Source organism: Haemorhous mexicanus, chromosome 17 (assembly GCF_027477595.1).
Source record: "Haemorhous mexicanus isolate bHaeMex1 chromosome 17, bHaeMex1.pri, whole genome shotgun sequence".
Classification (NCBI taxonomy): domain Eukaryota; kingdom Metazoa; phylum Chordata; class Aves; order Passeriformes; family Fringillidae; genus Haemorhous; species Haemorhous mexicanus.
The window spans coordinates 11,964,371-11,981,870 of NC_082357.1; the positions used below are offsets into that span (position 1 = coordinate 11,964,371).

Sequence of the window (17,500 nt, forward strand, 5' to 3'; positions counted from 1 at the left end):
GGACATGATGAAGAGAGAAACAAAGATGGACTAAGATGTGAAAGCTCTACAAGTCACAAAACACAAACACACCTCTATCTACAACATCCCTGACCATGTGTACTCTTTCTTTGTAAAACAACCACTCTGCACACGCCTTCACTTTCATTAAAGAAGCTTTAACAAACTATCTCTCCCATTTCCACCCAACATCCTGCTGCCAGTCTCCCACCCACCTCCCACAGCTGCCCTATGAAGGCACCACCTGACATCAAGTCTTGAGCACTCTGGGGGGGGCACTTGAAGGATTGCAGAGTGGAAGGGGAGCAGAAAAGCAAACACCTGGAAAAAGCACAGTTTCCCCCTGTATTCCCATATTATTTCTGCTCCAGCATGCACAAATCACAGTAACAACAACATGACTGTGGTTCTTCATGTGCCTTGAGCACAGCTTCAGACAGATAAAAATTATGATTCTGCCCTCAGGAAAGACCTGGAACATCATGAGCTGCCACACTGGGAAATCCAGCTTCACCAGCCAGCTGCACACTGGTCTTTTGCAATAGATAAAACCCAGCCCACTACTCTCAGGCTTTGTTCCCCCCAACTACCTCCTTGTCACTGCCAGTAATTCTAACCCAAATTACAAATACAGGAGACCATAACATGGTTGCCTCTCTATACTAAGAAGAAAAAAAAAAAAAAATCACAAATATCTCTAGTTCCTCAATACATGCCTGGTTTCTCTGCATCTATAATAAGCTTGTTCACATTCAACTTGGAAATACTATTCAATTTTATGAATTCTGCCTGGATCTGTACCAACCTCAAACTCTAATTTGTTTTCTGAATGTTATCTCAACTGTAAGAATTGATCAGTGCCTTCACTTCAGCTCTGCAGCCTGTGTATTAAGTTAAACCACACACAAATGTGTTTGCCTCTCTCAAAAGCTGTTACATGAGATAGCCTCCTATGGAAAAAGAATGGAATACCACCTGGCAAGAACAAGGAGTGCTGCTCTTCCAGGTGAGATGGTCAGCAAATGTTGGGTTACCAGGCTGGGCAGTCCATGTGAAGATCAGCCAGCTGTGCCCAAAGAAGTCCAGAGCTGCTCCAGGCTAAATTAATTGTGCCAGAATCTGACAATGGACCAAAACTGGCAGATTTAGACAGGTGTAATAGATGCTCAAAGGAACTGTGTTACTGCAAAACCCTTTCCTTTCAGAATTGTTTCCCTCCCTCTGTGATCTCCAAACCACACTGTGCCAACAGGGACTGCTGTGGCCAAGGGCCTGAGCATCTCCTTCACAACACAAGCGACCACATTTCAGGGATATTATCTACAGATTTCACAGAAGCCACTTACACTCAGTCACACCCACAACAGAGCAGGACGTGGCATCACCTCCTGCCTGCCAGACCTTCACTGCCAACAACCCAGTCATATCCCCAGCTCTGCTTTGGCATCATCTTCCTCTTGCTGCTGCTGAGCTTTCTCTCCTGCCTCTCCCCCTCATGACCATTTACATGGAGGTTTTATTTTTCCAGACATAACAAATATTTATAAATAACTGAAGAACAGAGCCTGAGTTCTGAGTTTTTTCCTTGCAACAACCTTTTTGCTAATTTGGGCTTCTGTCAGGGATGGGTTTTGTGCTACCACAGAGACCAGACAACCTTTGCATTCAAGAGATTAAAAACTTGTTCCAGTGTTCCTGACACAGGGTTGGGGGTGGAGAACTACTCTCATTGTGGGTAAGTCACTGTGCTGCACTGCCAGTTCTCATCTGGGCAGCTGCTGCCAGTCCAAAGCATTATCGCCACTGAAACAGTCATGTGTAAATAGAGTGCAACAAGCACGCTCAAAGAACAAGGTACTTGAAGGCAGAAGATGAATTAAAATCCATTTTTTTGTATATTATTTTCTACAAGTGAACTCTCAAGTGCTCAGTCTCTAAGCTCTTGAGAAGGAATGGTAGCTGAGAAAACAGAGGGACACAGGGGAGCAACAGGGGAGCGGAGTAATGAGAGATTTGTCTGCTAGTGCCAGCACTTCAAAAGACAAATTTTACTTATTTTCAAACCAGACAAATATTTTCCAATTCTCTTTCAGGAAATGGGAACATGCAGATTGACAGCAGACCCAAGGTTGCTTAAACCCTGATCTATAACCTGGCTGCCAGGGGATGCTGCAAGGGATTTGTAACCTTCAGCCTTGGCTGGTCTCTCAGACATGCAGCAGCCTTTGAGCAGCTGTGACAGGCATCCCAAACACTGCAGAAAAAAGGGAGTTGGTGCATCTGGAGGAAGAGGATGCAGGTGGTTCCCGTGCAAAGCACAAGCAAAGAGAGCTGAGAAGGCCCCTCCATGGGACCACACTGTTCCTCTTAGCCACAAGCAGATCCCTCCTAGGAAAATCAGCATGAGGTAAGGTAAGATATTCCAGACTCGATTTAAATGGCTCCATCCCTTGCAGTCACATTGACCAGAACCACCTGAAATCTCCATTTATCACCTTCCTATTTTAAAACTAATCAATACCACTGCGGGACAGCAACTTTCTGTATAAGTAGAAAACAAGATGGCCTGGAGCCCTGGGAAATTCTCCCTGCTCCCCAGCAGCTGATACCAGCTCTGCTCCCGTGTCTGCATCACGCACAGCCAGGGCTGTAACATGGCCTTAAACAATGCAGCAGCAGCAACTACTTTGCTTCCAGCAGCTCAACAAGCCTCGAGCTGTGAGTAGAGAAAGAGCCCCCTCTGCTTGCTTCTCCATGGCAGTGTGTGCACAGGACCAAGGGTTTAATCGAGGGGAAGGGAAGGAGTGGGTGGGATGTAGGAGCTGTAAGTGCTGTTATCAACCCATGTGTGCATCTGGAGAGTTTCGAAGGGGAGAGTGAATACCTGAGAAATAGAAAAAGGTGAAGTCCACAGGCATATGCAGCCCCTCACCTGTAATTTGTGGTGTCCAGGAGGCTAAAAGCTTGTGAGAACACAAGCTGTGTGAGCACAGGCAGCAAAATGCCACCAACTGTCCCATCAGAGTTTTTAAGTGTTTGTCAAGAGAAGCTGGGAAGGAAGTTAACTAACCAGTGAGGGTGCCTGAGAGAGAGACAGAGGATGGCAAAAGTGCAACAATAGAAGGAAAAGATGGGAAAGAATTTGTGTGCCCCCCTTGACCCTCCTGGGATTTTTCAGATGCATAATTCCTATGGTTGATGACCTGGTGGTTTGAGTGTCAGAGCCCATCTGAATCTTGTCACCACAACAGCCTATACTGATGTAACTTCCAGAGGAGATACCCCCACTGGGAATTAAATACCCTGGCACAGAAAGGTTTTTAAACAACTCTGCTCTTTCCTCGATCCTGTACTCTTGCTAGTAGCACGCACATTAAAAATAGCTGAGGAGCCACGCACACTAATAACACAAACCACAAGTGTTTGCATTAAGTTTTACCAACCTCATATGTAAATCAGCCCATAAAGGCTGGTAGCCCATTATATACTATTCAATTACTACAGCAAGCATCCATCCTGTGCCTTTCACAGTGATCTGTAGCCTGGAACAGGTTCATAAACAGCTCAGAAAGGCAGCTGCTGTAGATTTCACTTAACTCCTTATCTATCTGCTTTAAACGGATTAAATGACTATGTCATTAAAATGCTCGAAGTAAGCCTTTGATCATAAACTTCTCATCATTTTACAGTTATTGAATCTGATCCCTAATGAATCTTATTCTGCCATATTTCTGTCTCTGCTCCCGGCCTTGCTCCCCATTAGTCCTGGTTGCTCAGTCCTAATACAGCTGCTTTGTATGCCTGACCACTGCCTCCTTACAGCCCTCGATTGTAGCTGCTGATTGCCCAGCCCAGAGGAAGGATGAAGTGCAGGAATTTCATTTGAGGTAGGGTCAGAAGGAGCGAGAAAATAATCCACAAAATACCAACCACACCAAACACCCTCTCCATATTCACTGCACAGCTGCGTGACTGCAATTCCTTTCTGAGGGCCCTGCACTGAGCAGAGAGGGGGGCACTGTGCTCTCCAACATCTTACAGACAAAAAGATGTTTTATTTTCATAGTAAAGGGGTACCAGAACAAAAAAAAAAAAACGCACTACTGAGATCAAAGGATTTTCTGCCACAGCACACCAGCAGATTTGAGCAGCTGCAATGAAGGATGGGCCTGATCTCAGCATGTGCAGAGGTGGGGGAAAGCTTGTGGTGTCCAGAAGTGCCCCAGCACAAACACCAGACAGCCCATGTCTAAGCACAGCCAGCGGAAAGCCACTGAAGATCCTGGGAAATGGAGGGAGACAAAACATTCAGCACCCTGGTCCATACACGAGCCAGTAGGGTTGGTAGCAATCAAAGGAGAACAGATGTTTACTGGTCAGCAATGATCACTAGAGACGGGGACTACTGAGGTCATTCTGCATTCCAAGTTTTGTTCCAAACTCAACCAGGCTACAAAACCAGCTATTAAATGTGGTGCTAAATCTCATTTCTTGCACCAGTTTAGTTTTGGCAAATCCAAGGGTGCACACACAAGGACTGGCAGAAGGAATCTGCAAACATTAAAGATGATAAACAGAGAGGGTCTTCTGACCCTACTATAAAGTAGACTTTATAAAAGTATTTGTTTTTAATATTGGTATATGATATCCTGAGTCCCTGTATTTTCTCCTTGAGAAGAAGAAAACCATTTTCTGAAATTTCAGAGTTTGTTTTTTTCTAGGGAAGTTCATTTCCATCAGGAACAACAGGAAGAAAATGCCCAGGAATTCATGTCTAGCCGTCATTCAAAACAAGGTAGAAGAATTCCATGGTGAGAGTGGCTTTTATCCTTCAGTATCAGTAGGCACAAAAGGGAAAAAAAGGACCTTCTAGTAGCCACAGGAGAGGAAAGGTACTGCGCAACATCACCTGAGCACCAAATGCTTGTTTCAGCTGGGAACTCTATTAAAGTCACATGAAAGTGTTAAACTGAATGCTGAAAACTGCATGTTTGAAATGGAAGAGGCCCATTATGTCAACTTGCATAGTCCTTGCCAATGCAGCAGACTGACTAATGTTAATCATTCTGCGTTCTAATTATCTTACCATTATAGCAATTTCCCTGATGATCATCCTTCTTCCCCCCCCCCATTTTGCTGTTGTTCAGTGGTTTTCAATGATGCAGGCTGTAAGGCTTGGACCACCTCTTGGCCATTTGAGTGTTTCCAAAGAATACACCAAAGGGTGTGTTATTATCTCTCCCCATCATTCCCTTGGCTTTCCAGGACATACTTTTAAACAAAAGGATGGGAAAGAGGCAGATGCTGCTTTGCTTCTGTCCCCTCAGATGCTGTGCACTGAAAGAGATTGGCTGTGGAACCCTCCCAGTTGCTCCAGTGCTAACTTCAGCAAGCACTGGTCCTCTGGCAGAGCATACCAGTGCTGGCTACAATGGGCCAGCAGGAACCAGCATCTTTGCTATCACCCAGCTGGAGTGAGACTGCCTTAGTAATTGCAGCAGAGCAAGAATGGATTTAATTTATTTTCTGCTTTATTCCAGTGAAAGAGAGAGAGGGAGAGAGGCCAGATTTACCCAGTGGCCTCATTCCTACCCCCAGAGCATGAATTACTTGTGGATTTCACAGTGAGTGGATAGAAGCAGGGACACAGACAAATTCCGAGAACCAAGGAAGTGATCGGTCTTTTCTGCCTCATCACCCTCATGCACATATTGTGACATTTTAATTAGCTTCCCCCATGTCTGACAGAGATCCTGTGTCATGCAGAGAAACCACGGTCTACTCCCTATCTTCACAAAATTTGGGAGCTTTAAAAAAACCCACCAAACATCAAAAAACCCCAACCCAGTCCCCTCTCCCTTCAAACCCAAGCAATTCAATTATTTGCCAGACAGCACTAAGAATCCATTAGAGAAGACTATATTCTACATTTGCTGTGGAAATCTCCTGGTGATCTTATCTGTCTCTCAGTTCAAGCTCAAAGCTCAATTGTTTTTTCTGCCAGTGCAAGGAGACTTCAAGCAGCACTGACATCTTTTCAGATGGGGACGGTCGTCTCATCTTCATTTCAATTTTACAAGAGTAAGAGAGATTTGTGGATAAACTGAAACAATAAGAGGAATGGCTATGGGGCAATCTATTGGATTCTGAACAGCTTTGAATTAACTGCTCCAACCAGCAAATTCAACATTATCCTGAGCTGCCTGCCTGAAGAAATAAATACTTCAGAAGCAGCCTTGCCCAGACACAAGTTTTCAAGTTATCATTGGTAACTGGTAAACTGGTAGAAGGGCATCATGTCTAACTTTCACATGTATCTAAAGGACTCAGACTATCTTTTTGATCCCCTGGAAGCAGAAAACATCAGTAAAGAGCATTAAGTTGAATGAAACAGCCAAGGAACTAAAATGGGAAGGATGAGAGGGTAGGCTTAGGAGGAATACACTTGGTAAATTGACCTACAGGTCTGTTTACAGCATGTCCAGTGTTTTTTTTTTCTCTAGGATGCTTGAGAGAATGGACCACACAAAGATCTCCAGATATAGACACAGATCTGTCTTCTAAGCAGTGTCAAACAGAAGCATCACACTCAGAAGATGTCAGAAACCTTGAGAAAGCAGGAAAGTCAAAAGACACTGACATTCAATCCTCAAACTGTTTGCTATAGAAGTTACTGTCTATATGCCACCATGGCACAGCCACTGGGCAGACACATTTCGTGTCATACAATCACTATTCCTTCCCCCCATCACCTGAAGAGGATGCTAAGGAATGTCTCCAATACTGCCCCCTCCTTCATTTCAGCTTCTGTGAGCCTGATGGGCACAGTCTGACATGCTGCTTGTAGCATATCCAAGGAAGAAGCCCCAGCCCACACTCACTGTCTGTTCTCCCTCCTGAGCAGGCATTTCCCTCCCTATTTGGCCACTTTTGCCATCCCTCTGACCACACTCCAGCTGGATTCTGTTGAGCCAGTGTAGGTGATAGTCCTATTTTACACCCACCTATATCAAGTCATGTCTACATTTAAATACACTGACATGCATTCTAATAATCATTTGCAAATATATATATATATACATATATATATATATACACACACACATGCATATAAAAAATTAAATTCCCCAGTGTTGCATTTAAATGTTCAGGCAGCTCCACCATGTTAATATTAATCATAACAGCTCACACATATCTAATCACACTTTTCCTTGCACACTGAACAAGGACTGACCTCTGAGCAAGCCCTGACTCCTTGGGAAATCACCTTAAGGTCACCAGCTCTGGCTGTGATGGATCTAGAGGGAAAGCAGCTCCACAGCTGAGCTCCCTTGCAGACTGCTGTCAACAGCTTTTCATATCCCTCTACTCATAAAAATGAGAAAATTTCTGTAATTACTACTGATTGGAACTGTGGTAGCAGTGCACAGAGAGAAAGAATGCATCCACTGGAAGACAACCAAAAACACACAAGAGGACCTCTGGAGAGCTCATCCTTGCTGCACAGCCTTCATGTTACTGGTTTTTCAAGTTTTTCATCTTGCTAGAGCCAGAAGCACAATGAACCCCCTTTTCAAAAGCAGAGTCTTTGTTCTGAAAGGTCACAATCTCAACTGAACATCTTCTGTCATGTCCAACATGCACAACAGCTTTCAGGGAATTTTTATTTCGTTTTAAACGTCCTGCCAAAAATGCAAAGAACAGGCACAGAGCTGCTGCATCATTTAGGAAATGTGGGGTTTAAATGTTGATCAGAGGAAGCAGCAGAGTTCCTGATGGAGCTGAGCCCCATGCTCGGGTGAGCACAGCTGTGATGGATCACCTGGGAGCCCTCCCAGCTGCAAGGAACACAGCTGGGCTTTCCAGACACCCTCCTGAACACACAGAACCCCCTCATGGGACACTGGTCTTTTTTTTAAAGAAGATATGAAGGGAATGCTCTTCCCACAGCACTTCACTTACCCTGCCACTCCAACTGTCCATCCTCATTTAAACAGAACAGCCTTTCTACCTAAATTAGGCATCATCTTCCATTCCACTGTTACCTGTCTTTCAAATCTAGCTAGGAAAGCTGTCAAGAACAATTACTTTTTTCTGACTTGTCTGGATCCATGTCTCTTTAAAGTCTTATCAAACACCCGCAAATGGAAATTGAGCTAAAGTTGGGCTTGGAAGGGCCTGGATCATGATCTGTGTTCAGAGTGTGCTGACAGAAATGCTCTGTTATTGGGGTGTTACTTCTCCCCATTTACTCCCAGGCACAGCACAAGCCTGCACTGCCAGATCAATGGCAATGCCACACATCCCAGTGACAGAGGCATGTCAAGTTTCCTTCCTACTACTTGAAGAAATTCTTCAGAGAAAACCCATTTCTATAATGTAAATCTCTGCCTCCAAGTGTCACAGAGGTGGTAGGTCAGGCTGATCAAAGGGAAGAGTTCTGGATGTGTAAGATAACATACCAACATCTCACACGCTTGAATCCCCCTGAGAGAGGTCACACAAAAATGTTTTTCTCTGATGCACACTGCCGTCCCCACCAGTGCCTCAGCTCAGAGCATCTCCCCATTTCCTCATGTGTATTTTAACATCATTATAAACACTGCCCACTCTTCACAATGACATGAAACAGGCAGATTTTTCCTCTTTCCCTCATCATACACTCAGAGAAAACATTAAATTCCGACTTATTTCTTTTCCCTAACCTGGGTGACACATCCTGCCCTTCTGTCTCCTAGAGATGGTGTCCAGTTTTACATGTCCCAAGAAGTAGAGAAAAATATGGCACCATAACCAGAGAATCAAAAGAATAAAACTGCTTAAGAATATTACTGAAAACTTGGACTTTACAAAGCCAGACCAGAAAGGTCAAAAACAAGGGCAGCATGAAACTGTGACCTATTACTTCGTTTTAATCAAAAACTCAGAAATAATTGGGTCATCAACCAAATCCTGAAATAGTAATGAGTAATGAAAAGCTCAAAGCCTAACATGGAGAGAGCTGCAACTCATGGACATGGTACTCATAAAAGTCTGAAAGAAAGCACAAAGCTTCAGTAAACAAACCTTGTGAAGTGTTATTTGCCTTACACAGGTCTAAATGACATTTTTGTTTTGTCTCTGTGACATGGAAGCAGAATTCAAAGCAGCAGAAAAATAATAGAAAATGAAGAAAGAACAATTGAAAACTAATTTGTGCCACTGAATGACTACAGAGAAAAACAAGAAAACTATAAAGGGACAGTCACTCTTATTGCTTCCTGAAACTTTGCTTTTTCTTTGTGAGAGAAGTAAGATTAGAGGAGTTTAAAAGTGAAGCCTCATTTTAAAATGGTTCTTTCTGTCTCATCAGCCTTGGCGTTCACCCACAGGGTGATTCTGGGGATCAGTGAAACACACAGAAGCCTTCTGGAGTTGCTACTTACTACTGCTTGACTGGCACACACTGCAAGTTTTTGGGTGGGAATTGAAATACACAACTGAGAGTTTGAATGTGCAGTTGTAGCTGAAATGACTAGTTTTTGTATACTGTTGCTCTTTTTACCATACAAGAGTACCAATGGTGTCTCAGTCCCCTCACTCCCATGAGGGCAGTGCACTCACCCCAGATTTAGTGCTCTGGTGCCATGCAACCAAGCCTTGCACGACTTTTAAAACATCACCATTTATTCTGCAACAGCTGTTCAGAAAACCAAGGTTTGTTCCAAGCCAGCTTTCTTATACCACAGAAGGACTAGAACAATTTCCAGCTGCTTGCCCCTGCAGAACACATGTGCTGTAGGAGCAGACTCCTCCTTAGTGTAGCAGCATCCTCATCTGCATTTTGTGCTCAATTTTTCTACTCCAGCATGGATGGCACCTCCTAAAAGTTCATGCTTCCTGTGTAGTGGTACAGCGACCTTTTCCTGCAGGACATTTCCCATGGCCCAGCTCTCCCTGCCTGCTCTGAGCTCCCCATGCTGCTGCTCAGGTGCTGACACTCAGTGCACTGACCTTTCCTGTTTCAGAGCTGTTCAGGAAATCCAGCTCTCACCCTTCCTCCCCCTCTGCTCATCTAATGAGCTTTGTGATGCCACACAGCTGCTGATATTTTCAAGGGTAGTGGCAGGAGAACATTAATGAATTTATTCTGGATTTTCGTGTTAAATGTATTATGCAAATGTTAATCAGTTTCTGCAGAACTTTGAGAAAGGTGCTGCATGAAATAAACAATATGGTGGGGCAGCTCTGGCAGTAGAATTTAAAGAGCTTCAGATGTTTAATATTCAATGTATGAATTCCTTTAAAAAATTTTTAAAGGGCATGTTGGTAAAATTTTCCTGCACAAATGTGAACCTGTGCACTCGTGGTCCCTGATGTTAACAAACATTAGCAAGTCTGTTCTGTGCCTGTCCTTGTTTCGTTTGACAGCCACTCTGCACATCACATTTATCAGGGCCACCAAGGCCATCAAACAGCTTCTCCTTGAACCACCTAATGCCAAACCTACAAGTAAATGACATGTTTATGCTTCTCCTCTCTGCTCCTGTGGAATGTTTCTAATTTCTGTTAATTCTAAGAACAGCAATGTATTCAGAATTAACACGTACAAATATTTGCATAGCCCCAGCTAATTCAGTATCACGTAATCCCCAGGGGCTGGATCACAGCAGGTTCTACACTCCTTCCATTTTACACCAGTTCTAGGATTTCCTGCAGTACCTAATCCACGTGGCATGAGATACACAATGTTTTTTCCCAAATAACATGTATAATCCCTTCAGCACAATTTATGGGTGCATTACAGGGGAAGCTCTTTTCCCTCCCATTCATTTGGGTGTCACTTTAGCACATCCCCTTAGCAGCTCCCTGTGAACACCAGGGACACCCACAGAGCAGAGCAGCTCAGACTTAGCTTCTCCTACCCAGCTTAAGAGATAATTGGAGTGAAGGTGGTGTAACAGCACAGGTGTTGCTCAGACCAACCACCAGGACATGCTGGGTGACTCCACAGTGCTCCTCTGCCCCTGGCACACAGCTGCCTGTGCCACCCTATCTCCAGTGCTGTTGGCATCCCCAGAACCAGACTCATTGGCCCCTTCTTCAATCAAAGCCAGCTTCCTGTGTGAATATTCTCCCCTGTTTTATGCAAGCATTACACATCTCTGAGCTGTCATAAATTAATACCCATGATGTCTGTTTATCACGTTTTTCATTGCTGTTTTGAGCAAAACACTGTGGAGTGATCCCCAGAGTGCTCTCTGCCTATATACACTTGAGCAGATCCACTTCCTTAGGTCAGTGCAGAACCTGCTGCTGCCTGTGAAATATAGATGATAAGCTTTGCCTGTAAAAGATGAGCTTACTGCTGTTTAAATCCAGGAGTCTGTGGAATGGATCACAAATCACTCTGTTCTCCATCCACTCCCACATGCTCCCATGAACTCGATGCACTGGATAAGTGGGGCAGCACACTATGATCCAACCTTCTGCAGTCCTGGACCTCTCTTCATCTTCTCTTTACAGATCTCCTGCTGTATGCTCTCAATTATTCTATCTCATAATTAAGTCCCTCTGGAGTACACGCAATTTTGTTCCTACACCTTGCCAAAAGCAGTACCTGACTGAAGAGATGCCAAGTGAGTTGCTCAGAACCAGCTAAAGAAGCCTTCTAGAAAAAAAAAAAAAAAAGAAAAAAAAAGGCTGAACTTAGGTAGGTGAGGTTTTCAACAGGGAGCAGCTGTGCCATAGAGGCTAACACAGACCTCGGCATGCACAGATGAAGGAAAAAGGACAGGAAGTTTGAGAAAAGGGAAGGCATGAAGATAATCCAGGAAGAATGTGAGCATTTGGGAGGCCAATTAGAGAACCTTGAAAGGTTGACTATGTCCTTTTAAGTTTTATAACAGTGTAAATGATTCATTCATCATTCTTTACTGGTCACAAAATGAACAGTTAGACTGTTAAATGACCTCAGCTTTCCCTTGGGCTCTTAACTCCAAGCCAGTCACTGCCGGGCTGCCAAAGCCCTAACAATAAAATGAGTCATTAATGCTTAAAGAGGAGAAACATTCTCTGTCCACCTTCCCTTGGGGTACAGCTCCCAGATGTTTTGTTATTCCCTCAAAATACAGCACTAGAAGAAGGAGGAGGCCAGCCCAAGCACAAGGGTTGCAGAGGTAAGGGGAAAGAGAAACATGTGAATGCTCCGGGTGTCCAGCACTTCTATCATTCATGAGCATCTCACTCCTGGAGAGCTAAACCCAGCAGGCACTTCCCTCAAGGACACCATAATAGGCAATGCAGTCCCTTCCAGTCTAACAGCAAAGTTTAACATAAATTCCAGCTTCTGTCTGGGGTAAGCTTTCTGATGACTGTCCCCATGCTACGTAGTCAGTCAGCTCTTTTGGAGCTTTGACATAATAGGCAAAAATCAATAATTTCAATATGTATGAATAAAACTGCATTTTTGAGAGTAGTGTTGTCTTATTGCTGACTCACAGAGAGTCAAAACACAACCAGTTACTACTGTGAGCAGGGACATGGCAGTCAAAGCTGGACAGTCCAGAGTTTGTGCCAAGTCTTGACCCTTTCCCACAGACAAACTGCCCTTGTTGGGTTTTGTCTACTCCTGAGAACCTCTCCCAGTTTTCTATTAGGTTTTCTTGACTGGCAGCATGCACAGGTGATTCTTTTTACTCAGAAACAAGCCAGAAAATACAGACTCTTTCCATTCAGCCTCATAAATACACATGCACATGCTCAAAGGGATTAAACTGCCAGCTTGGCTATGGGACTAGAGGTGATTTTCAAGCCCAAACACATCTCAGTGTAAAAAAATCCCCACCCATCTACTTGCCTTTTTTCCATACAGATCCACTTATCTGAACTCTAACTGGAGTTTCATTTTTCACACCAACCAGCTGTGAACTAATTACGAGGACTTTAACTAGTCCTGCTCCCTCTCCAAGCATATGGATCCAATTAAGTCAAACTGCAGCTGATTTTAATCAATCTTCCTTGAAGCAGCCAACCTTGAAGAATCTCTTCTTCAGCTGGAAGAGTAGAGGAGAGCAGGAAAAGCAGGAGAGTAGTATTTGCATAAGGAACACTTCACATCTGCTTGGTTGCCTGTAAACACAGGGCTCCTAGCAGTAAGAAATGCTAATTGAACACTCCTCACAACTCCTTCCTCCCACTTTATCCAAAAAGCACTGATTGGATCAGTCTCTTTTGTTCCTGGCATCAAGCTGCACTTTTCCACCAGCACCTCTGGAAGATGGTCCAGATCATTTCAGATAACAAACAAACCAAGCCTTTCTCTGAAATCTCAGCCTGCCCACCATGGGCCAAGTAGTAGCAGCTCAGGTTTCCTGGAAATGTTTTTTTGCTTCATCGAAAAGAAGAAGGGTAGAGGAGATGAGATAAAATTGTGTGTTTAAACCCTCTCTTTTCATATGATTTGAATCCCTCTTCTGAGCCAGGGTTTCAAATGTTTTCCTTAAGATAATATCCTGGGCACCAGGGAGGCAGTCTCAACTGGGTGTCAATTCTCTACAGCTCTACATCTCCTGTGTTTTTGTAATCTGAGGTTTTCATTAGCAGTAAAGACCTGGCCAGTGAGTGATATCCATGCTAAAGTCTTTATACCAGTGAAGGAAAATCAATGCAGCCTGCAGCTCAGTGTCAAGAGGCAAGGGGTTTTGGAAGACAGGGCGTGTGGAGGTGGAAAACACCTTCAGGCATAATTCAAGCTGTCCCCACACAAGCACAGGATACAAAAAGATGTCAGATGTTATATGGCTGTGGAGAGGAGAGGTATCAGCACCTCAGTTAATTTGCTAATACTGAGCTCAAGGAGTCTGAGTCACACACCAAAAGCACCTTTCCAGGTGCTCCTTTGCCCTCTGCCCAGTCCATCAGGGTCCCCTTGCTCACAAAGTGGGCTTTTGTGCAGAAAGCAGCAAAAATCCTGTGCCAATATTCAGATAAAAGGATGTGAGAGGAGGAAGTTCTTCACAGAAATAGAGATCAGACATTGGAATGGGCTGCCCAGGGAAGTGGTGGATTTGCCATTCCTGGAGGTGTTTAAGGAAAGCCTGGACATGGCTCAGTGCTGTGGTCTGGTTGACATGGTCTGGTGGTGTTGGGACATAGGTTGGATTCAATGATCTGAGGTCTTTTTCAACCTAAATGATTCCGTGATTTGGAGACAAACATTTTTGAAACTCCACACCTCAATACATTCAAACTGACATTTTTAATTATGAATTACTAGTTGTATCTCCCTAGATTTCATGCAGCAAACACAACTTTGTGAACTCAACAGATTCAGTTCAGTGTAAAGCATCAGAGCCTTAATTCTACAACCTGTCTCTTCAAAATTCCCAACTTTAATATGTCCCTTCTACACATCTTTTCTTTAGTAGATAAAATTCCAGGAGTCAGAGGTTTTATTTTACAAGAAAGAACTGCAGATAAGGATTTGTCAGAAATCACCCTCATTCTACCTGGTTTAATGTCAGCTCCTTCTCTTACATCTTTATTTGATTTGAAGCCATGCTTCTCCCATTTTTGTAGTTTTAGTCATCTTCCTGTTCAGTAAAACTTCCCTGTGACTTCTGCATGTAGTTTGTCTTGCCTTTTTTCCCTTCATGATACAGACTTTGTTTTAACCCATCATTTCCCAATGATTTCTTTCAGAGATGGGAATAAATAACATGTCAAACTAGCAACACTTCAGTGACCTTATCTGAGTGTATAATGACATTTTCAGCATATTTGCTTAGCACTGATAGAAGAGGTAAATTTCTAAGCTTATCCTTAACTTTGTGGGTTCCCAACCTAACAAACCTTCTTTATAAAAAGAGTCATTTTAAGCTTGGCCTGTCAAGGTATTTGATACACAGGGTGAATAAAAATTGGGAAGGTTGATGTTTTTCCCTCTGAGGAGTTCTTGGCCATTCAGGTGGGCACACACTGATCAATACTGGCACTTTAGCATTCAGCTGACATATTCCCATACTTGTGCTTTCCTCTCTACTCCCTCTCATATGAAAAAACTACTTTAGGCATCAAGTTCTCTAAGACAAAAGTAAAGTGAGACTTTAGAGACAGTGGAGCTACCTCCTGTTAAATAAGGAGTTAAAGCCAAGTCCTCAGCCTTGGCAAGGGAGATGGAAGAGCATCATTACCTGAATTCAGCTCACTAACTCGAAAATTTCTTTTTCCTAGACATGCTATTCAAGACTTGGCATCTCAAATCATTTGCTTCATCTTTGAATGAACAAAGAAAGCAGATTTTTGTGATATTTCAAGATACCAGAACTAAAATAGGAAATTCCTCCGGTGAGGCCTTCTTGGAAAGCCAGAAGCTGCTCTAAGACCATGTAGGCAGATTAACCATGACCTGAGCTGTAATCTGGTCTGAAACCAAAGCTGCTTGTGTGTTTGTTGGAGACCTAAGCATCCAAACACCAGCCCAAAGCTTTCATCTCCTTCTGATGACTGAAACCCAATTAAAGGAGAGCAGGGTGACAGGTTTCACAATAAACATGGCTCAGCAGAGATGCTCAGCAGCTCTTAGCTCCCTGCTTTATCAAAGCTGTCACTTTGCCTGTCTCCTGGAATGGGTTACAAAAAAAAGAAATTTTGATTCATGTCTAATAGGTGTCAAGATAAAATCAATGGTCTGGCTGAAATCTGGGTAATTTCAAACCAGTTTTCATGCAGGTTTTCTACCATGAAGCAATTTGCAAAAAAAAAAGAGAAAAATAAAGATAAAAAGAAAGAAAAATTAATAGAATGCTACAATGACAAATTGTTCAGCACATCAGAGAGAAAAGAAGGAAGAGATAACACTCTTCTTCAAGAAGGGTGGGCTTTGATTGAACCAAAAGGGTCAGGGTCTTGTTTGCTCCAGCATCTTTCAAACAGGAAACACCACAAAAGCTTGAAGCAACTCCCCTGCCCTTCCTCTGCACAGGAAAGCTGTTCCTAGGGTGACAACAAGCTGAGCAGCCAGTCTGCTTCTCTGCTGCAGGTGCCCTTGTGTGAGATTTCACAGATCTATCCCAAGTGAAAAGCTGAACACATTCTGCCCTAGAGGACAGCACCAGGAAAAGGCAAAACACACAGAGTAGCACAGAAAAAGGAACACAGCTCCCATCCTCCTGACTCCACATCTGTGGATGCTGCCAGCTCATCCCCTCAGCAGCACTGAGGGTTCCTGGCTTGGAAAACTCCTCCCTGCTGAGGTGGTCTCTGCTTTCATCACTGACACCAGCAGAGAGGAGACTTCAACACAAAGAAAGTTCAAAATTTCCCATCCACTCCATGCTGTTCAGCCCTGTCTATGCTCCCACTTTGTCATGAATGAATTTTGGGGACAGACAACTTCTAGTGGTGGAGCTACTTAACATGGACCAATTTTTAAGGCTCCAAGAAGAGAAGTCCTAGAGAGAGTCATCCAACAGGACAACTGAATCTGTGTGATTACATCTGAGCTCAAACTCTCTGATGGCATGGTCAGAAACACAGGTGTGGCAGGGCAGTCAGCACAGGCTGCCCAAAGGTGCTTTGCCCAGATGGAGGGGAGGGAAGCTCCGTGCTGGGAGCACTCATGGACCACGCCAGGCTCTCCAGCTGCTCTGGACCTCCCCACTCCTACCTGCAGGGTGAGCTTCTCCAGCTGCATTCCCAGAGATCTGTTCTCCTCTGCCAGCTTGCTGCGCTCAGCTTCCAGCTCCTCAATTTTCAACCTGGAGAAGAAGGGAAAATTAATAGACTTTGGGTGTCCCTGCACAGTCCCACCACAAATAATCAAGTAAAGCATGAAACCAGAAACAGTATCAGATTGTTCCTGCATTCAGTACCACAAAACTGCTCTACAGAGGCAGCTAAAACATATGGTTAAAAGTGACGTGTTTATATGAAGGGACTGTAATTTGTAAAAGTATATTAAAAAGATACAATTTGAATATAAAGCAAGTTCAGCTTGGATACCTTCTGAACCACAGACTGAGTCTAGACCATCATGTTTAATAACCACCAGCAGCTAAAACCTCCATGAGGCATCAAATCTCTTTTTGATCTGATTTATACTTTTGGCCTTCACAATACTCCTTGGCAGTAAGTTCCACAATTTAATTATGTGCTGTATGAAAAATTAGTTCAGTTTGTTTTATACTTCACATGTGATTATTTCACTGAGTGCCCGTTAGTTCTGCTATGAAAAGTCGTGAATAATTGTACCACACTCCCCTGTCCACAGCACAGCTTCCTCTATTTTTTCCTGAAGAATCTCAGTTTAGTCTTCCTTCACACCAAGGATTTTCAATAGTTTTATTGTTCTTCCTTGTTCCTTCAAGTTTTATATAGACTTTTTGACATGAAATAAGCTGGAATACAAACAGCACTCAGACATATTCAGTGGTACCATGAGGATTTCTGCTTTATTCTCAGCTTCCTTTGCAAGAGCTTCTAGTATTCTATTTGTATTTTTAACTATAGAGAACACCTG

General features: G+C 43.5%; 1 protein-coding gene across 5 annotated transcripts in view; it reads right to left on the minus strand.

Moving 5' to 3' along the window:
• MAD1L1 (mitotic arrest deficient 1 like 1) overlaps positions 1–17,500 on the minus strand; it is a 349,051-nt gene that overhangs the window by 137,147 nt on the left and 194,404 nt on the right. For all 5 annotated transcript variants that reach the window (XM_059861646.1, XM_059861647.1, XM_059861650.1 and 2 more), the window contains one exon: positions 16,649–16,739. In XM_059861646.1, coding sequence (XP_059717629.1) covers positions 16,649–16,739 — 91 coding nt within the window. The remainder of the gene's footprint in view (positions 1–16,648; positions 16,740–17,500) is intronic.